Below are 21,796 nucleotides of genomic sequence, written 5' to 3'. Positions count from 1 at the left end.
TGATGTTTAAATCTTGTAGGGCCTGATTTCTTCAATGGGAGCACCTTAGTTCTACAGCTCCAGTTTTAAGGGCAGGAAAAAAACTAGGCAGAGGTGAGCTGTTTAATGTGTGAGTACTGTGGAAAAGTTCTGTCTTGTTTTTAAATCCCATGGTGAATCACCCTTCTGGAGAATGGATCTTCCTTGTGGTTTTCTTCTYGGAAGAGSYGAGAGCCTGAGGAGGAGGGAAATGAAGGAATAATTGCTATGTGTGGATCAGGGACAGCCAAACCCTGTGTCCTTTTTCCTGTSACTTCACAGCCCCAGCAGAGTCCCGGTCCCCTAAGCATGTTCCTCAGTACTTTTACTGACCCAAATTCAAGGAAGCAACTTTAGTATTCTCTGTGCCAACAGGCTGTGATGCAAGGGGGTTATTTGTATACTTTTTTTTTTTTTCCCCTGACAGTTCAATGCTTACTATTTGACTGATGCTTACAGGCTAGAAGTCCTGATGAGTCCAATATCAGGATTTTTGTGGATATAAAGAGATAGATGGCAACTTTGACACTACGGGGAAAATAGGACAAGTCCTTTGGCACGTCAATATCTTTGACGGCTAAAGATTTTGGGGGAAAAAGCTGATGAATATAATGGGCCGGSATGAGCAGCTCACAGCCACATACCGCTGGGCAGCGGGCAGAGGGGATGGTCTGAGCCGTGCAGAGCCGCAGACTGGCGTGTCTGGACCTGCACGAGAGGCAGGCGAGGGGAGCGGCCGGCGTGCTCTGGGCGCAGCGCCCCCTCCTCSCCTCAGCGCCGCCATTACGCGCTGCGCCACTGCCGCTGAGGGGGGAGCGACAAGATGGCGGCGGCGCCCGCCCACGTGACCCAGGGCCCGCCTCGTTCYGGAGGAGTCTCGGCCGCGCGCGCGGGGCGCTCTCGCGAGGGCGGCGAACAAAAGGACAGCGCGGCGCAGGCTGCSTGCTGCTGGGGGGAAACGTGATCTCGCGAGAACTCGCCGCCGCTCTCCTCCCGAGCGGAGCCGGGCGGGAGCGGGGAGAAGGGAAACCTCGCGGTATCGCCAGAGACTCCGCGCGGGTCCGGCGCCGCGAAGTCTCGCGACACCTCCGGGAGCGCTTCCCTCACCGGCCGCTGGGCTGTGCGGAGTTCTCGCGATAGCGCCGGGAAGGGAGGGCGGGGGGGCGGTCGCTAGCGCGCTGAGGTCAGCGCGCGCGGCCGGGCGCGCGGKGGGCGGGGCCTATATAAAGCACGGGCCCACGGCGGGGGGGGCTCAGTCAGGGCAGCGATTCGTGGCGGAACCAGTGGCACCCACAGCAGCGACCTCCCGGCCCAGCGGATCCCCATTTCTTGAAGCGGAGCGGGACGCGCCCGAGACCGATCTCTCGTTATGAGTCATGTGGCGGTGGAAAATGCCCTCAGTCTAGACCAGCAGGTGAGGAACGAGAAGCGGAAGGGCCGCTCCGTTACCCGGAGAAGGCGCGCGGCGGAGGCTCTTTGGAGCAGGAAGGGCGGGAGGGATTATCGGGAATCCTCGCGTGGGGCTTCGCTCCTCGCTTCCCGGCGGTCGTGTCGCAATTCCCTCCGYGGTAACCCCCATCTGCCCCCCCCCAACGCGGCCTGTTGTGGCGCACTCGGTCGTTGCGCAGTTAACGCCGTGCGGCGGCCCCACGCCGCTCCGGGCCCCCCCCGCGGGGGTGCGTTGTCCCCGCGGCTGGGGCGGCGTTGCGGGTGTGCAGAGCCGCTGGTGTGGTCCGGCCCGGCCCCGGCCCCGCTCGGGCCCCGCGGCCCCCGCGCCGCGCTCGGACCCGCTTTGTGTGGGAGCACCGGGAGCGGCAGCGGCCCCCGGCGGCCCTAGCGGGAACTGCAGCGAGAGGCGGGGGGGGAGGAGGAGGAGGAGGAAGGGGCGGTCAATGGCGGCCATTGTGCGGGGCGGGGGTAGGGGACACACACACACACACACACGACACGGCGCTTTGTGTTACGCCCCTTCCCCGGGGAGGCGGCGCTGGCGGCCGCCTTTGTTCGAGCTACGGTGCCGCCGAGCCCCGGTGACGCAGTTGGGCCTGGACTTGTGTTGGTCCGCACCATTTTTTATTATTTTCTTCCTTTCCATTCCTACATCTCCCCCCGCTCCCTTTCSCGCGCTGGGCGGGATCGATGGTTATCTAACCCTAGGGGAAGGCAGCGGGGGCAGGAAGAGCCCCATCTGCTGCAGCGCGAGCGGGGCCGGGCAGCCCTTGCCCTCGGCCGCTCCGGCGAAGTAGGTCATGGAGACGGTCCTTCCCCCTTCTCTCGCTTCTCCCCCGCTCCCCCCCCGCGCCACACGTGACGGGCGCCGGCAGCCGGATTAGCTGCTCCTGCTGCGCCGGGAATCCAGCCCGCAATGCCGCACTGAGATGGCGCCGGGGCTGCGCCACCGATGCCCGAGGCAGCGCCTGGGAAATGTTGCCCTCACCATGGGGATTCACTGCGAGAAGATTCAGCCATCACTTTTTGTTGTGGAGAGCCGCATTGACCTAGTAGAGAGACTTTGTTTGCTGTTAAAATAAGAATGATTGTTAAGCCCTGCGTTGATGCTTCTATCAGCTGAAGAGATGAGATTTTAAGTGGTARCTGTAAAGAGGATGTTATGAGGTCAGCCGTGGAAGAATTCTTAAATAATTGAATATGTTAAAGCGCACACAGCTGAGCGCCAAAGAGGACAGTGCATTTGGGATCTTTGCGTTGGTTTAATTCAGGTCATGCTGGAAGACACTTCAGTAAAATACATTAAATAACATTGATTTGTATTTAAACATGCATTATTTTTTCCATATAAATTTGGAATCCGGCCATGCAGTCAGACAACTGTAATAAGRTCGTTCTTAAGTTGTGTCAGTTTCCCACTGTTTTCTTCTAAAATGAGTCAATTTTGTGTTTGACTTAAACCTCTGAGAGACACACCAGGACTGCGTGTACTGAATATCTTTTGGAAGACTTTACTGTGAGACAAAAGACTCAACGTTTTTGAAAAACAAACAAAAAAATGGTATTTGCTAAAGTAATTGTTGGAAGACATCATCTGATGTTTTGTGAGCAGTAGTTGCCTCAGATATGAAGATTATAATGTTTTAGTAGTRTTAATGCAGTTAAAAAAATACCTGGAGTCTTCAACTGAAGTACTCAACTGAAGTGCCCAACTGCCCATTACTTGTGCTGGAGTCTGTTTACCAAAAAAAAATTGCCGCTGACCCAAATCTGAATGCACTTGAGTGCACTTCAGTTCAGTCTGTTTAAAGTGGCTCTTTAGCCTGCACRTAGTGGGAAACAAATCTGTGGTAGTGATTTGGTGGGTGTGAGATACTCTGCTGGCCTTGGTGTCTGTGTGGGTGTGTGTTTATTGGCGAGTGTAAAAACGTTAAAGATAATACAATGTGAATAATAACTGGAGACCTAACTTGGCATGAAAAAATTTCTGCAGCAGTAGTTTGTTGGAGCACTGCTTGTTTCTGATAAGTGAAAAGGTTTTTTTTGTATCTTACCATAAATTCATGATAAAACATGTTGATACTTGTTTTATTTCTTCTAGTTTTCTGGTCTAGACTTGAATTCTTCAGACTCTCAGAGTGAAGGAAGCTCTACAAGCAGTAAGTACATACAAGTTCTCAAGCTTACAAAYACACAGTTTTAGAAATTGGGGGTTTTCTCCTCTAAAAAGCAATTTCTAAAGCCAAAATTTGCAGATGAGGAAATAGAGGAGGTTGCCACTTAAGCTTGGTTTGAAAACGCTGTGTGCTTTAGATAGAACCACTTAATTTTTGCAGTGGTTCTGTTATGTACATGTTCTTTTGTGTACATTTCTGAAGCATTAATTAGCTTTAGAGAACTTAGTGTTCCGTTTTGTCCCAGATTTTCAGTTGCCTCTAATTTGAGGCCACTGATTGCAGTAGTAATGTGATTTGTTGTCTTAAGACATCTGGATAGAGTAGGAATGTTAACTGAGTTGATCTCAATTACTTGAGTAGAAAGTAGTATGCAAGGCATAACTACGTTAAGAGGGGGGAATCTTCCAGGAATTCAGCATTCAGCTTGTGCCTGGTATATTCTCATTCATGTAGCAGACAGATGTTTCTGGATTGTAATTGAGGAATGCTATTCAAAGGCAATTAGGTGTGGTTTCTGGTTTGATCTAAGCTGAATGGATGGGGAGGGGTGAATATGAGGGGAAGGAAAAATACTGGTAGTAATACTGTGAGTGCCAGTGCTTGAATGTCACAGTAAATATCTTGAGCTGCTCAAGTATCTGGCGCTAGCTTAAGCCTTCATGGGTTCTACGAAGACAGGCTTTTGTCTAGACACTGTAACATCCATAAATGGCATGTGTGGTTGGGTCAGAGAAACACAAGACATCTGTGCCTTAACGCAGCTGCTAAAATGGGTGTACAAGATCTTTAATCTTCGACTGAGAGTGTAACCAGGTGCTGTATTAAAGGATTCTTGTTCTAAAATGTTGCAAGAGACCTTAAAGCTTGAGGCAGACGTTTTTACTAAGCAGAAGCTGTTGACAAGATGAGCATTTCAGGATGTGCTGACACCACGATCCTGTAACACTACCTTTCTTTTGTCCTACAGAAGGCCGATACATTCCTCCTCACTTGCGGAACAGAGAAGCTTCAAAACAGGGTATGTATCAGAAACACAGTGGCTACACTTRACTGGTTCTTGAATCTCTATGAACAGACTGCCGAGGCTCTGAGCAGTACTGCTGAAGGCAGTTGTGCAGACTGCTTGACTGTCCTGTGCAAAACATGGCAACTTCTGCTTTTAGTGTGCTGTTCTAGATCYSTTCACCAGCTTATGTGCTAAGCTCAAGTKTAGTATCCGACTGACAAAATACTTTCCATATCTAACAATTATCTGTGACTGAAGCAAGATAAAGTTTCTCATTTTAACTTGGCRTGTAATCTTGGGTGTTGATCTGAACAGATTTTGTGAGTACTAGTTTTTCTGCTAGTGACTGTGATGTGGAACTTACAGCAGTCAGTTGTTTTTTATGTACAARCAGCACAGTTTGATTTTGTAAATTTATCTTTTATACAGAGATGTTGTCCTTGTTCAGCTTTCTGCAGTTTTTATKGTAGCCCCTGGGAGTACTTGAAGAAGGAGATACAGGATGTTGGTGAAGCAAACATGCAGTACATGACCTATTTTGGTCACGTGTTTACACTGGGGTTTATGCTGAGAAACTGCCCTTACRTCTTCCATTTGGATCTCTAAAYAGAACATAGTACAGAAGAATGGAACACTTCAGTGCAGTAAATCATGACCTTTCTGTGTAAGATCCCAAGMGGGCGGTGCTGCAACATAGTGTTGTTATGTCTCCTGACTYGTGTGGATACGAGAGAAACGTKTACTCTGACACCTAWTGAAATATATTGGAAWGCAGCAGCTGAAACACTTTCCTGCAGTCCTATAACCTAAAAAATGTTGGTTTTTGTAGCATGGGAGGACTTGGATGTCATTTGTTTCTAAMGCAGTAGACTTTCACAGATAATCTTTTCAGTACTKCRAGAGGAAGACTTCCATTATGAGTCRGTGGGAGGACAAGACTCAGACAAATGCTGATAATACCTCGCAGTGCTTCTGGAGCTATGTCACTTTAWATCTGACTAGATGAAAAATGCTCCATTCTAGTCTTAAGCCACTTGAAGAAAAATCAGTCTGTTTTTGTCTTGYCTTTRTATGTGTCCAAGCTAGTGGTTTTCTGAGTGTTCAGGGTTTAAAATATTTTATTATGTAAAAGAAGTATGGCCTGAAGCCCCAAGTGATCAGTAGCATATTACCAGAGCTCAGTGCTTTAGGAAAAGGAGAGGGACTGGTTGGCAGCCACTTCAGTGTTCTTGTTCCCAGTCACACTGATCTCAAATAYGAGCAGTCTTTCWAGAAACTGACTTGCTAAATYTGAGGAATGTGCAGGTTTCTCAAAAGKAGGAAACAGCTTTAAGGTGATGRTGAGCATTTGCTGTTCATAGGTTTCTTCTCCTTATGTGGTGTTGTGTACCAAACTCCCGTTTGTTTTGCAGGTAATAGATTCAGTAACCTTGAGCTCTGTCATGACCTGTTATGTGTAGGACTGTCGTTGTACTTCATTGTGCGCAAGACTAGAGTTCAGACATGGCAGTGTAGGGGTGATTATGTGAGGCTTTTCTAGGGACTTAAACTTCACCTTGCAAAGAGGTAAATAGGTCATGAGACTGTAATCTGATGTGTGGCAGTCTGTTACCCAGTTGTAATTTCATTAAAGTGATGTTTGCTTCTGTTTATGCTAAATCAGTGATTCCTTTTCTGCATTGGAATGGTTTTGTATTTTGTCTGCTCCTTGTATTTTTTAAATGACAGATTTTTCAAAGCTTAAATGTGAGGAAGTGACCTTGTGTGGTGCTTAACCACACAACAAACTCTTGGTGCAGCCTTTACAACTGTAGTAACCTGATTTAAAAAAAAAATCTTCTATTTACCTGTAGATCTGTCCCACTAATACTAATTTTTTGGCTGGCCTTGTAAATGGGGAGTAGGGCATTACAGAACTGCAGGAAATAACAGCCTGCATAAAAATAATGTCCTTAGGTTACTGAATGGCAGATCTGTTTCTCACCTGTGGGAGCTCAGTATGCAGGGCTGCCTGGCCTAAAGTGTCTTGCTTCCAGGAGCTCARCTTGGTAAACTTCCTGGAACCAGTTTAAAGTGTAATCTGATCTATAGTGGATCAAAAAGTAGATGTTAAGGCCGCACCTTAAAGGTGTTACTCACCCTAAAGGAATCTGTGGTTCTGTTTCTCCCATCTTTAAAAAATTTGCTGCATGTGGCTTTCAAGTGAGCTGGTAGTGGTTTGTGTTAGTGTTACGAAACATGAATAACAGTGCTGATTGAGGGAGATGCATTGACAGYGGTAATACTGTTCATAGGTGTAAGAATTACAGAACTGCTCTGGAAGTTGATTAACTGTGAATTCTTAGCCATGTGGTGAGAAAGACATGCTGGATGGAATCTATACAGGCTTCTATTTACTTTAAAGAAAAACAACCTTGACATTTTAAGGAATTACCTGGTAGTCCTTGTACAGACTTGGCTTGTAATAATTGTCTTCATTTTTCAGAAGTTGATATATGGTCTGTTATGGGTTTTCTCAGGGCATTTAATTTGCTATTTGATGTTTGAAATTCGGACTATTATGCCAATTATTTTCTTAGAGTTGACTTGTATGGCCTGGAACTCTGTTCTGTGCTTATTCACAAATGAAGTCAGTGTAGGAATGCCAGACTGAAAGGTGAATGGTGAAGCAGATACATATACCTGTATTTGATGCAAAAGTTGCTGCACTGCCTTAARATTACAGCAAGATAGCAGCTTCAGAAGTGAGTAGAGTAATGAATTAGGTRAATAAGGTTACTTTGTAGGCTATTTGGAATACRGAATTTTGACTTCTGAACTTCTCAACCTTGATAGAAGATGTTAAGTATAGTRTCAGCTCAGTTTTTTCACTGTTAAGAAACCATCTGTATCCCTGCAGATGGCTCTGTCAATACCACTGCTTAGATCTTGGGATGACAYAGCCMARTATTTGTAGTGTGGCCTCAAAATTACTCCTAATAAAATCAGTATTTTGATGTCTTTTAAGCAAGCTAAAATTATTTTCTTGAAGTTAGTATYTTTAAAGACTAAAGTTGCTTCTTAAAAGCACTTTGGAGGTCTTGAAGCTCATTCTGTGCTCTAGTGTGCTAAAAAACTTCATGAATKAATTATTTTTGCTGTTTTAGTTTTTCAGACAAAGGAGTTGCAGTTACCACACTAGTTTTTAAAGTTCTCTTGTGACCAGTATATTTCTGGATTCTGTGAATTTTTTAAATTAAAAATATCAGTGGCAAGGTGAATAGCACKCTTTTAGAGAACATCTAAAAAGGTAGGGTAATTCTGGTAGCAAAGCCTTTTTCAGAGAGACTGGGCCTAGAACAGCCCCTTTCTTTGGAATGAGTTTGCTTTGTGGTTGCTTTTATTGGCTGATGAATAGGTCTTGACTGGTTTTGTGCTGTGGAGCTGGCAAAACATGCTCACAAGAGTGACATTATTTGTTTGTCTCTTTCATTGTTTAACTTAYTCTCTGCTGGAATACCACAGCAGAGAACTGGGTCACATTTTCAAATTTGGAGASGTTGAACCTTTGAAACACAGTTTGTAATTTCTTAGTGCCGTACCAGAGCAGTGCTTAATACTTTATGTTTCTGYTGCCTCACAGGCTGTGGTAGCAGAATAAAAGTGAGGTTCTCACTCTGTGGTATTGGCAAGCTGATGATSTACATTGTATTCTTTTGAGTGAGCATATCTAACTAAGTAGGCACCTACTGCAGGTAGGGGTAAAAGTGCTGTGGAAAAATTCAGCGCAGTTAATTTGATTTGAAGAGCTCTGTATGCCTTGTGTATGGTAGTGTTACTTAGTCTGTGTAATCACATTGCTTTGTGTACTTGCAGTATGATAAAATATTCTAACTTCCGTTTGGATTTTTAATACCATTTGTTGGTCTCTGAGATGCCTTGTTATCCTCTATAAATAATTGTGTAGTTAAGGATTTGTGTTGGAGAGACAATGTAGATGAGGCATGGCAATACTAGCATCTTAATGTTTCATCTGATACCCATCTTTCCAGGGTAGGCAACTGAAATACTTGTACTAAGTCAAGTCCATGCTTAAAAAAAAAAAAAAACCCAAACATGCTTGTACATGCATGGAGGAGTTACAGTTCTGATGGTGGTGAGAAATGGTTGGTCCCTTGTCTTAACATTAATGCATCTTCCATTTGTGAAGGATTTCAGTCCCCTAGACCTTCCAGTGAAGACTTACTGGACAGAAGTTGTTTTTTGGTTGGTTTTTTTTTTTTTTTTTTTTGCAAAAGCCTGGCTTGTGTAATGTATGTTTGAAATCCCTTTCTTCCAGGTTTCGATAGTGGTGGCTGGAGCTCCAGAAGAGACAAGGATGCCTACAGCAGCTTTGGTGCACGGTCTGATCGTGATGCAAAATCCAGCTTCTTTGACCGCGGAACTGGATCCAGAGGAGGGAGGCAAGTACTTGTTTGTCTCGGGTGGTGCACATGAAGTCTGCCTCAGCTTTAGYGCTGCACCTGTAATCTTGATGTTAAAATTAGAGTTCTAAGTGTGAACAACRTGATAAGGTAGGAGGAGCCTTGGGAGGGGAGGAGAGAGGAAGAGAACCTTGCCTTTAAATCATCATTTCAAGGATGGGGAACTTGCATGTGTTGAAAAATGGGCACTGTAGTCTGCCACCAGCCACTCACTGCATCTGTAATGACTGACTTCAGCATTTCACTGAAGAAGTGCTAGGTGGGTGGCTGCTTCCAGGAGAGCCAAGAGGAGCCCTTGGGAGCACACAAGATACATCAAAGTGGATTTTTTTTAATTTCAATACTTTTTTTGTTGTTTAAAAAGTGTAGTTAATAAAACTGGGTGAGACTCTTGCAGGTTCTCTGCCTTACTTGATCAGTCTTACACACATCATGCGTTGTATGCACAAGTGTGGTGAGAGTGACCTTTACCGGCTAGTAAAGCTGACCTAGTCCTGTATCCAGACTTTTCTCAAACATGATATACCAGGCCAAAAACTAAACAGTTGAGGTAAGGACTTCTTCCACCTTCTTTCCAAGTCAGTAACACAGGTGAGCTCCCTCTTTATGAAATAATTATGTGACATAATGGAGGTATTCGGTCACATGTGCGGTGGGGGAATAAAGGAACAAATTGCGGCGCTGGAGGGTTTCATCTGGACATGGGAGATTTGTGTAGAATGAGGCAGAGGAAAGGGTGGGGGGAATACAGAATAATGCTGCTTAAGAGGTTTAAACAGAGCTATCCTGCAAAGAAACGGCAAAGACTGAGCAACTTGGATTGCAGCTCCGCTAACAGATGACTGTTTACATTTGTTACGCTTAATCAAATAAAACTGGTGATACAAAGTTCACTGTGTTAAGCTAAACTGAGCTCTGAAATCATAACAACCTCCTGACACAAAAAATGTGACCTGGTCTGATGGCTGGGACTAATTTCTGTTCTTAGGTCAAGAAGCAAGTATAGATAACCTGATGGTTTTGAATTATTTCACAGTTGTGTGTGTAACACACAGAACATATGCTGCGGCATTGTTACAGCTTTGATTCTGCATGTCAGAACCCCYTGTTGCCTGGGAAGGGTGGTCTCATTSTTGTGCTGTGTTTAGATATGAAGAGCGTGGCAGAGGAGGGGACTATGACCGGAGTGGCTTCGGCAGATTTGATCGTGGTGGGAACAGCCGCTGGTGTGACAAATCAGATGAGGATGACTGGTCAAAGCCTCTCCCCCCAAGTGAACGCCTGGAACAGTAAGTCATGGAAGATCATTAATCCATTGGGTGGTAGGGTCATTTGATAATTCTGGCAAGTAAAAATACCTTTGTCTTCTGTTTCCAGGGAACTCTTTTCAGGAAGCAATACTGGCATTAATTTTGAGAAATATGATGATATTCCTGTTGAAGCAACAGGTAACAACTGTCCTCCACATATTGAAAGTGTAAGTTTTYTTAAAAATCTGTTTTGCTAATGTATCTTATAATGACAGTTTTGCACCTAAAGCTTGATTGTCTTGCTGTATGGAGTTTAGGAAGGAAAGGAAACATTGTCTTCCGTTCCTGCCGCTGAGCTGTTTTGCAGAGGAGGGTTGCATATGATAAACAGGGAAGAAACTAAGCTTTCCCAATTAATACTCATAGCTTACTTTTTAACTGGAACTTTTCCTTAAGCAGTGAACCTGTGAAGAARTGGAAGTGCTTTGGAGGTGCTGTTTGGGGAGCAACTGCTRAAGCATAGGCAGTGTTAGGCTAAGCATAGTGTGCTAGTATAGCTTGCACTTAGAACTTGCCTTGCTTTTTAAGAATTGTTTAGAAGACTGTACTAGGTATCTGTGTGATTGCTGTAAACTTTATAGGAAAGTTCTGTATAAAGAGCTGAAACCAGAGCTGCCTTACAAATGATTTCTTAAACTGAATGTTGTGTTACATGGTTGTTGAAGGCAAGGATCCTTATTGACTTGTCTTCAATGTCTTACAGTTCAGTGATGTTGACATGGGAGAAATTATAATGGGAAACATTGAACTCACACGCTACACCCGTCCTACTCCAGTTCAGAAACATGCAATACCTATTATTAAAGAAAAGAGAGACTTGATGGCCTGTGCTCAGACAGGTAAGTTAATAACTCTGCTGCTTATTCTCAGTAGATGTGAGGTCTTGTATTACTGCAGGTAAGAAGTAGAMCCTCCTGTGCAGAGTGTACTGAAATACTTGCAGTGTTGGAAAGTGATTAGCTTTAGTCTTGCATCTGCTTTAAATGTGATTTGACTAGATTTACCATGTCTGTCCTGAGAGACATGTTCGTGCCTTAAACCACGTTCTCTTTGGGATTTTGGGGTGCTAAGAGTGCTCCAGTGCCACAGGTTGTATCCATTTCCTAGTTAGTGCATTTATTACTGGGATTGTGCTACTGATAGAGGATTAGTTCTGTTCTGTAGTTGATAGTAACTCTTAGTAATACTGACTTGTATTCTTCTAGGGTCCGGGAAAACCGCTGCATTTCTTCTACCAATCCTGAGCCAGATATATGCAGATGGCCCTGGTGACGCCTTGAGAGCAATGAAGGCAAGTATTCACATACCCAGTCCTGGAAAAGTGATGATGAATGTTACAGGTTTGGGCTTTTTTCCCSTCTCCCCATGAACTGATGTGTGCTGCTGAACAGAACAGGTGGTCTTAAATGTTGTCATCATTTTGGGTATGATAGGCAATCTCAATTTCTAGAAGACTATAGGTGTTTGCCTTAAGCAATACACAGCCTGTTACTTTTTTTTCCTGTCTGATAAGTTGATATGCCTGACTGTCCGATGGTTTTGAATGAGTGATTTTGTTGTTGTGTAAGCTTAAAAGACAYTTCCCCTGCTACAGAGAGCTACTTGGTCACACATCTATGCTATAGTAATTTCAGAATAGGAAGTAACTGGTTTTATGGTTATTACTTCTCAGYTGCTAAGTTTAGGATAATAGTGCAGAGACCAGGATTGTGCAGCTGTTGCCATAGTAACCCACAGCTGAACCTTAGGTACTGTAGTGGGGCTGTCTTCAGATGCAGTGTTTGGAGTTGGCTCTCAGCCTTRCCTTTTGTTTCTTTTTAAGACTAGCTTGGTGACCGATAGTAGCCTTTTTCTTTCCTGTTATGTTTGGAATACTCATGCCAAAGTGCTTTTCCTTATTTTTTCTTCAGGAGAATGGGAGGTATGGGCGCCGTAAGCAATATCCAATCTCACTGGTCTTGGCTCCCACTAGAGAACTGGCTGTGCAGATCTATGAGGAAGCCAGAAAGGTATATCCAAGAGTTTATTTTTATAACATRGCTCAAGTAGATTTTTTTTCTTGGAGCTAATTTACTTTGTTTTATAGTTCGCATACCGCTCCAGAGTTCGCCCGTGTGTTGTATATGGTGGTGCAGACATTGGCCAGCAGATCCGTGATTTGGAACGTGGATGTCACTTGCTTGTAGCAACYCCAGGACGACTGGTTGATATGATGGAGAGGGGAAAGATTGGACTGGATTTCTGCAAGTAAGTAAAATGTTGCGTGTCCAAGTGCCAATGACTTAAGGTCCTTACGAGACCTCACTTTAAGTTGTAGCTTTTTAACTGTCTAAACATCTGATCGAGAACTTGTAGCCCAGCAGACACCAGACCATAGCTTACAGAAAAATATTCTGAAAAAGGTTTTTTACTACTGTTTAGGTACCTAGTCCTTGATGAAGCTGACAGAATGCTTGATATGGGGTTTGAACCTCAAATTCGTCGAATTGTTGAACAAGATACTATGCCACCAAAGGGGGTTCGTCACACCATGATGTTCAGTGCTACTTTCCCCAAGGAAATYCAGGTACTTTATAAGAGTTTAAATACTTGAAAAGTTCATAAGGCCAAAGAAATTTCGTTTTTGGAAGGAGGGAAAAAAATACATTGTTTTTTTTCTCCTGTTTTAGATGCTTGCTCGTGACTTCCTTGATGAATACATCTTTCTGGCTGTTGGCAGAGTAGGTTCTACATCTGAGAATATCACACAGAAAGTAGTGTGGGTGGAAGAGCCAGAYAAACGATCGTTCCTGCTTGACCTGCTAAATGCCACAGGTAAAGAACAGCTGCAGATAAGCAAATAAGGCACAATTCAGAATAGGCAAAACTAATGACTCAAGCAATAAGAATTTCTATTGATAGGTGAAAGGTTGTTTTGTTAACATGTGGTGAATATATTGTGCTGGCTAGATGCCAGTATCAGGTTGATGTGTAAGCATGCCTTTTAATAAAAAACAGGGAGGGATGTCCCCAGTGATGTTACTTTAGAACAAATGGGCAGAGAATGGAAGCTGCCTATTGCTAGGTGGTGGAGCCTGTATTTGTCTGTGCAGCTTTTCTCCTGCTAACCTGGGCTTTAATTTTTGTTAGGCAAAGATTCCTTGACACTAGTGTTCGTGGAAACTAAAAAGGGGGCAGATGCTCTTGAGGACTTCCTGTACCACGAAGGCTATGCCTGTACAAGTATCCATGGAGATCGTTCCCAGAGGGACAGAGAAGAAGCACTGCACCAATTCCGTTCTGGCAAGAGCCCCATTCTTGTTGCCACAGCAGTAAGTGAAATCTGYAAAACTTGAGCATGTGAACCTATTTCTTGGCCTGTGGAGTTTTGCTAAGATTTAATTTAATCCTTTAACCACTAGGTAGCAGCAAGAGGGCTGGATATCTCAAATGTAAAGCATGTCATAAACTTCGACTTGCCAAGTGACATTGAGGAGTAYGTACATCGTATTGGTCGTACAGGCCGTGTAGGCAACCTTGGTAAGTATGATCTGGGATTTTCACACACAGCACTTTACACCCAAGCTGACAGGTGCAGTCTTGGCTGAGTAATAAGTTTCAAATGAGTACTAGGGAGAAGCCCCTGTGCYGCCTTCTGTCACTAAAAACTGGTCACTGCTGTCCAGCCACTGCAGAAAGTTACCGGTTCCTTTGGGTAGTGTTCCTAGTGCCTTTAGAAGGCTCTCCTWCCACATGTAAGGCTGATGTTTTCCATGTCTGTCAGTAAACAGGGTTTTGTGACTGACTCTGATGGAATAATGGTCCMAAACAGCTTTCTCTTAAGTAATTCTATTGTTCTCATGTTTGACTGTATAAGGAACTGGAGTGTGGAATGGGTTTAAGGGCTGTGGTGTACTTGGATTGTGTGTAGCTAAAACTAGGTATCTATTTCAGGTCTTGCCACTTCATTCTTCAATGAGAGGAACATAAACATTACAAAGGACTTGCTTGATCTCCTTGTGGAGGCTAAGCAAGAAGTACCATCTTGGCTGGAGAACATGGCCTATGAACAGCATCACAAAGGAGGAGGCAGCCGTGGACGATCTAAGAGGTAAAAGGCACAATTTTTGTTAAAGGCTAGAAGTGTATGTTCAGTCCATTGAGAGAGTACTGTGACTTGTTCTCAGCCTGGAAATACAGATGCTGGATGAGAAGTKCAGTATAAACTGAGTTTGGTGTGTGCAAAGGGGACAGCTTGATGTCTGTCATTTTTCTATTCATAAGGCAGTTAACATGTAAGATCTCTTTCCTCTTAAACAAGCAACTAGATACAGCTGAGGTAGGCATTAGCTAAAACCATTTTAGAGCTCTGTAAAAGTAGCAGTAAAACACAGAAATGCATACCTGCCTGTGCCAGAGATGTACCTTAAACAGCTGTTTTGATGTTTAGGAGAAGGTAATGCAATGCCTCCTGACAAAACAGGAAAGAGAAGAGAGAATGCAGGTGTGAGGCCAATTGTAAAATAGGTTTGCTGTGGAAACCTAAAACGCTATAACACAAACCTGTATTCCCTGTCTTACAGGGGTAGGATGAGAGAACCCTTCCTCTTACTGTAGTTAACATGATCCAACCACCTTAGCAGTATGCTTGTAAAATACTTACCCTCTTATGGAGCATGAGAGATGGTCATAAATGTATCACTTAAACACTAAGATAGATAGAGTTGGAAATCCTGAGAAGGCAGAGATTCCACTGAAAGAAATCTTTCAAGGTAGCCTTGGGAGGCTTCTAAAATGTGCTCACTTGGTGCCGGCTGTTGGCCAGCTGTAGTTGGTGCCCAGAGTCAGCGTATGTGAATCTCAGTGTGTGCAGTGCTGAAGACACCACCTGTTCACTCCAGTGTTTGTCTCTTCCCTYGAGCAGCAGTCGGTTCAGCGGAGGCTTTGGTGCCAGGGACTACCGGACGAGCAGCGGCTTTGGCAGCAGCAGCTCCAGCAGCAGCCGGTCAACCAGCAGCCGCAGCGGCGGGAGCGGCAGCAGAGGCTTCGGAGGTGAGCAGGGCTGGGTGGGCAGTGCTGCCAAAGACAAAGCCACACCTAAAATGCTTGCTGGGGTAAAACTGGATGTGGTGGTAAAATACGAGATCATCTGGTGCTTGTCGTGCAAAATTGCAGCATCCTGCTTGATTCTAGGCTAGTGCAAGTTACCTGACTAATGGTTTGATGCTACCTGCCATTTCAGCATTTTAGTTGGATGTTGTGCATTTGACATAGTGCTGGGTGGGGCTCTTCAGTAGACAAGAATCTGGGCTGTTTTTTTGTTGTGAAGGTGTAAATCTTTAGAGTTAATTAAGCATCACTTTCTCTTACCTTTCATAGGTGGTGGTTATGGAGGCTTCTACAACAGTGATGGATATGGAGGAAACTATAACTCCCAGGGGGTGGACTGGTGGGGCAACTGATCTGCTTGCAGCAGATACCCACCAAACAAGCTAATATGGAAACCACATGTAACTTAGCCAGACTATACCTTGTGTAGCTTCAAGAACTCGCAGTACATTACCAGCTGTGATTCTCCACTGAAATTTTTTTTAAGGGAGCTCAAGGTCACAAGATGGAAATAAAGGAACAAGTAGCCCTATCTCGAAGGTGGTTTTGAAGACTCTTATTGCTGTAGTCAGGATTAACTCCCCTCCCACCCATCCCCACCCAGAAACTGCATTTATAATTTTGTGACTGAGGATCATTTGTTTGTTAATGTACTGTGCCTTTAACTTTAGACAACTTTTATTTTGATGTCCTGTTGGCTCAGTAATGCTCAAGATATCAATTGTTTTGACAAAATAAAAATTACTGAACTTGGGCTAAAATCAAACCTTGGCACACAGGTGTGATACAACTTAAACAGGAATCACTGATTCATCCATAATATTACAAAGAAAAACTTATGCGGTAGCCTGCATTAGGGCTTTTGGTATCTGCAGATTTGAAAAATAAAACATCTTGAAGCATATCAATGCAATTAGTTTCTAATGTGGCAAAACTGTACTAAGTTAAAGTTCTGATTTGCTCACTCTATCCTGGATAGGTACTTAGAACCTGATAGCCTTTAATAAGCCATTCCAGTCATGATGAGATGATGTATGGATACATGCATACATTAAAAGCACTGTTTTTGAAGTTAATGCAAGTAAATACAGCAATTCCTTTTTCAATATTAGGCAGATCATTAATGTGAGCTAGCCAAATGTGGGCAGAACATTACAGGGAACGTTTAAAGGTCTGATAACTTGAAATAGTTTTTAGGAGAATTCATCTATTTAGACTTTTTAAAAATGCCTGCCATATGAAATTGAAATGGTAGAATGGCTGACCATGGCAGTGATTGGTCCTCCTTAAGGGCCTGACTGAATTTTTGGTCTAATAACGCATGCTAGTGTTGATGTTTTTTGGTCAAGAGGGTATGAACAGGAAGAATTATGCAGCAGGCTTTATTTTAATGCAGATTCACATTACTCTGTTCAAGCTGCGTGGAGATGTTAAACTGGCTTACTGTAGACTTTGTAAAATGGCTCCAGAAGAGTTACAAACAAACCTGAGATCACAGAGGTTGGAAATGTACATAAACTGCACAAGGTTTCAATTCTGCTATTAAAGTGCAGTTTTAGTCAGTTTTAGTTGCATAGGTTTCCATTGTATTTATAGTCTGTTATGCTAAATCTGGCCAAAGATAAGTATTGTCCACCAGAAAAATGCCTCTGCCACTTGGAATTTCTGTGCTAACTTTAYGGCCAGAGCATTTAACAACTAATCTACAGTGGCATAGGAAAATGGCAAAAATCTCCTAAAGTGCAATAGATTTTTTCAAGTGTATTGTGCCTTGTTCTAAAACTTTTATTAAGTAGGTGCACTTGACAGTATTGAGGTCATTTGTTATGGTGCTATTTCAAGTCTAGGTTTAGGCCCTTGTACATTTTGCCCATAACTTTTTACAAAATACTTCTTTTATTGCACATTCAGAGAATTTTATATATGTCTTGTGTGCGTGTCCTTAACTTCCAATCTTATTTTGTCTCTTGGAGATTGAACGCAGCTTGTTTAAGGAGAAGGAAATAGATTCTAAAACTTATTTGGGACCATGGGAATGATAGCTGGGAAGAAAACTATTTGCACACGACAGATTTCTAGATACTTTTTGCTGCTAGTTTTGTGTAATATTTATTGAACATTTTTGACAAATATTTATTTTTGTAAGCCTAAAAGTGATTCTTTGAAAGTTTAAAGAAACTTGACCAAAAGACAGTACAAAAACACTGGCACTTGAATGTTGAATGTCACCGTATGCGTGAAATTATATATTTCGGGGTAGTGTGAGCTTTTAATGTTTAAGTCATATTAAACTCTTAAGTCAAATTAAGCAGACCCGGCATTGGCAATATAGCCATAACTTTCTGATAGTAAAACAAAAATTGGCAACTTAAAATTAAACATGCCAAGGTTTTGATACACTTGTCTTAAGATATTTATGAAACACTTCTAAACACTGATGTGAAGTGTCCAGATTCTCAGATGTTTGTTGCGTGAGTTTTGTTTAGTTGTGTGGTTTTTTTTTTTTCAGTGAATGTCTGGCACATTGCAATCCTCAAACATGTGGTTATCTTTGTTGTATTGGCATAATCAGTGACTTGTGCATTTTAGCAAGTTTTATCAGCCAGCAATATTTTCAGTTCAGATACAAGGATTCAAAACAATATGCAAGAATGGATTTAAACTTGCTGAATGTGAAAATTGAACTTCAAGTCACTGTAGGTTTAGAATTGCTTATTGTATTAGTTTAGATGCTAGCACTGCATGTGCTGTGCATATTCTTGATTTTATTAAAATAAAAAAGTTGAACTGCACAGTCTATTCATTTGTGAAGCGTCACTCCTGGTTTCTGAGCTCTGTAGCCCCACTAGTCTCATTCGTGTGCAGCTCTGGAAGCAGGTGACTCTAGTGTGGCACATGTCAGTGTGGTGACAGATGGCAGCCAGGCTCAGGGCTGTAGCTGGAAGAACCTCAAACAGCCTGTGCCCCACAGTGCAGGGTTACTGTCCTGGAGATGCGACAGACGACGAGAAAACCATCTCACTTCATTAGGGGAAGTAAGTTTGGCCATAACCTAATCAAACCTTGTGAACTTGCACTCAGGCTTGATTCGTTTGCCCCCTGACTGCTCAGGGTTTCATCTCACAGTTGTCCCTCATGAGTATCACACAGGTGCCTTGTAGAGAGCTACGATTTTTGACATACCCAATTCTGCTAGGTATTGAAAAGCTGGAATGAGGTTGTGTTGGAATATCCAAGRGTAAGATGAAAAGGTGAAAGGAAGAGCTTCAGAGTTTCTATTTATCTTCGAAGTGAGGCAAATGTGCTTCATTTAGAAAGTGAGTTAGAACCGGGGTTTCAAGTTTGATACTGAAATGACAGTAGAAAGTTGTGATTTCCTGGTGAGTAAGGAAGAGGGTGGGGAAAAACAATGCCTGGAACCTGTGATTCCTGCAAGTGTGATGCAGATGCACAGCATGGGGTGATGGTGMAAGTGTGATGTGCACCTGCAATCCTGGATCTATATAGTGAATTAAATGTACACCACCCACCCTGTACTGTGTATGGGCCTTGGAAAACAATGGAAAGGAGGAGATGACCATGGTTCCTGGGATAGCTTGCTGGAACATCTGCCTTGAGCACACTGACTGTGGACCACACTGACTCTACCTGCTTTAGACTTGCATTAATTATCAACCTCATCATGCAGGGCTTTGTGTTGTCATGCGATGTCCCTGGATGTGCAACRTGCACTTAAATATCTTCCAAAACCAGTTTTCCATCCCTTGTGTATCTGTAGAAATACTTGAACTGCAGTTAGGAGATGAATGCGTCAAGGGAAGTGTTGTGCACTGTGGAGGTGTCCTGTGGGATCTGGAACTCCAGCTTTGAGTGTGRAAAGGTTTGCACTTTGTGCTTTAGCTTAGGTTTGCCCTGGCAAAGTGCAGGAATGGCAGAGGAGTTATTTGGCAGCAGATCCACAGGAGCACAGGACAATGAGCAATGCTCTGCACTGGGGCTTGCAAAGGTGGTGGAAGGGTTAATGTAAGGCAGTGCTGGGCACGAAGTGAAATCCGAAGGAGGAAGTCTGGTCCTCAGGAAGATTGCTCCTACAGGCTGCAATGGAGGAAACCATTTGCCTCTGGAGATGGAAGTTAGGCTGGAGGAATGGCAGGGAGGAAGAATCTTGAGAAGCCAAAGGTACTGTGGTAAGAGAAACACAGCATGTTTCCACAGAAGTGGAAGTTTGTATTTCAGTAGGTTTTGGCATACTGGGCAGCAAATTTTTTGCCCACAGTAAATGAGAAAATACTTGGGAAGAGGTGGGGAAGACATCCTGAATTGTAAAGAGAAGGGCTGTGAAGTTTAATGGTAAGAATGATTGATTTGTCTTTATGAAGCTTTCTTGTGAGGCCTTCAAAACATGCAATAAAGTCAGTCCTTGCGCAATAAATGCTTGCATATGCCAACAGTGGCAGAGGTTATGGCAAAAAAGTTGTAGTAAAGTCTGCTTTTGTCAAGTTTGCCAGGAGGTCACTGTGACCTGTGCAAATAAACAGAGGTCTTGAAACAGCATCTATTTGACTGCAGTGACMGGGGTGAGAGGCACTTGGATTAATGTCCTGGTGTGCAGTTCACAGAAGTGGAGAGAGCAGTGGGGTCAYCCGAGAGACTTGGTTACTGTTTTGTTTGGTGCAAGGACTGAGTACAGGAAAAGCAGCTTGTACAAGCAGGATGCTGYMGAGGCTRTGGCTGCCAAAAGTTGCACAATAAACCTTGTTAAAGTTGTGTGTCTGTAGCCTTCCAAGTTTGTGAATCCTCATCCACTGCAGTGTTCACTGTTGCTCATATTGATCAATGTATTCATGAAAAKAGCCTGCAGTTATTACAGGCCACATCRAATTRCAAATCCWAAGGTGTTAGKRCTCYTCCTTAGGTGGTGGGGAGCAAAGAACGAGTCTGTAGTTTYACTCCTGCTGCYCTGTGAGCTCTGCCACCTCAGAGAACCTGGCCGGAGCTGTTGCACCAGCACTCATGCCAGCCTCACAGGCTGTGGGTCATTTTTTGGGGGGAAGAAGATTGCCAGGGCTGTTGAGGTGACATTTCATGCAGCATCTTCTATCTTGATTACTACTTTGTATCAGAAAACAGCAGTACAGATCCTGGTTCTGTCAGCTCCTTGGTTGGTTGCTTCATGGAATCAATGGCCTTGTGTGTAACACTGCTCATGGGTAGCAGTGGTGTAAGTAGTCCCAGGAAGTGGGAAGTGGTTTGTGTAATTAYCCTGTGCTCACACAAAGGTGACACTTAACAAGCTGAAGTCACCTGCTGGTGGTTAATGAGGCAGGCCGGGAGCAGAGCCAAGACTAGGAAAAGTGTAAGTGGTGGGAGGGCCTTTGTTGATGTACCATGATGGGTTCCTCTACTGCTGTCCTTTGCTCTTTCCTGGCATTACTTAGGGAAGGTCTGGAAAGACTGTCAGTGCTGTGTGTCTGCAAGTCTGGGCTGTCCATTTAGGATCAGGAAATTCTGCTGTATATTTAGTCATTACAGGCACTGCACTGCAGAGAGTTTTTGTAAACACTTGAAATTCTAAACTACATCTTACCAAGAGTAGGTTTGCTCTTTGTCCTGCTGCTTCAGGGGAAATTCACCATCATCTGATTTGTTAGCAAAAAATATTGCTGCTAAAGGAATTGCATGGTTCAAATAAACATTCTGTGTGTTCAGAGCACAGATTACACAATGCTGAGCTTAATTAATGATCTGTGCAGGTTTCAATACAGTGACGGCATCAAATTATGTATTTGGTGTGATGAAAGCTTTGTTACCAYTGGTCTCTCATGCAAACTGGAGTTTGTCATCAAGGGTCATAGGGCTACAGGCTTTGCAGGGAAGGCTGAAGTCCAATCTCGAGCAAATGGATAGAAATCTGTTGGAATTACGTGCTTTGATACTCAGTGCAGAAAATGAAACTGTTGCTTCAAGGAGGGACCTGATTACCTGAATCAGTGGCTAAAGAGTTTGATCTCCTTCGGTTGATGACTCATTGGGAAAGAAGCAGTAGTGATAAATTTGAAAAGGAAGCAGAAGAAAAGGTTTGGCAAAGACACAGGGCATCTGCTCCCAGCTGTGCTGCTGCTCTGGGTTACCTGGGGTCAGTCACACTGTCATGCTGCAACTGTTCTTTTCATCTCTTGTTCATCCTGTCAGTGTAAAGACATCAACTTTTTCAATCAGAAATTGCAGCACCAATATCCAGTTTTATCTGTCATCTCATCTAGGATTTCCAGATTCTACTTGAAA

At 43.6% G+C, this 21,796-nt stretch overlaps 1 protein-coding gene across 1 annotated transcript; it reads left to right on the top strand.

The window, feature by feature from the left end:
* Positions 1 to 1,250: 1,250 nt before the first annotated feature.
* On the top strand, positions 1,251 to 18,310 carry DDX3X (DEAD-box helicase 3 X-linked). The gene is made up of 17 exons (XM_057380906.1): positions 1,251 to 1,432; positions 3,569 to 3,626; positions 4,612 to 4,662; positions 8,969 to 9,092; positions 10,262 to 10,402; positions 10,491 to 10,590; positions 11,127 to 11,262; positions 11,629 to 11,714; positions 12,334 to 12,432; positions 12,510 to 12,670; positions 12,845 to 12,989; positions 13,093 to 13,237; positions 13,553 to 13,734; positions 13,825 to 13,942; positions 14,357 to 14,513; positions 15,327 to 15,454; positions 15,782 to 18,310. Exons 1-17 carry the CDS (start codon positions 1,388 to 1,390, stop codon positions 15,862 to 15,864), a joined length of 1,959 nt encoding a protein of 652 aa, XP_057236889.1. The 5' UTR covers positions 1,251 to 1,387; the 3' UTR covers positions 15,865 to 18,310.
* The last annotated feature ends 3,486 nt before the right edge of the window (positions 18,311 to 21,796 follow it).

This window comes from Malurus melanocephalus, unplaced genomic scaffold, assembly GCF_030028575.1.
Source record: "Malurus melanocephalus ecotype Western Australia unplaced genomic scaffold, MMel_1.1 scaffold_479, whole genome shotgun sequence".
In the NCBI taxonomy this organism is placed as follows: Eukaryota; Metazoa; Chordata; class Aves; order Passeriformes; family Maluridae; genus Malurus; species Malurus melanocephalus.
The sequence above is the reverse complement of the archived record's forward strand: the minus strand, read 5'-3'. Positions and strand labels throughout refer to the sequence as shown.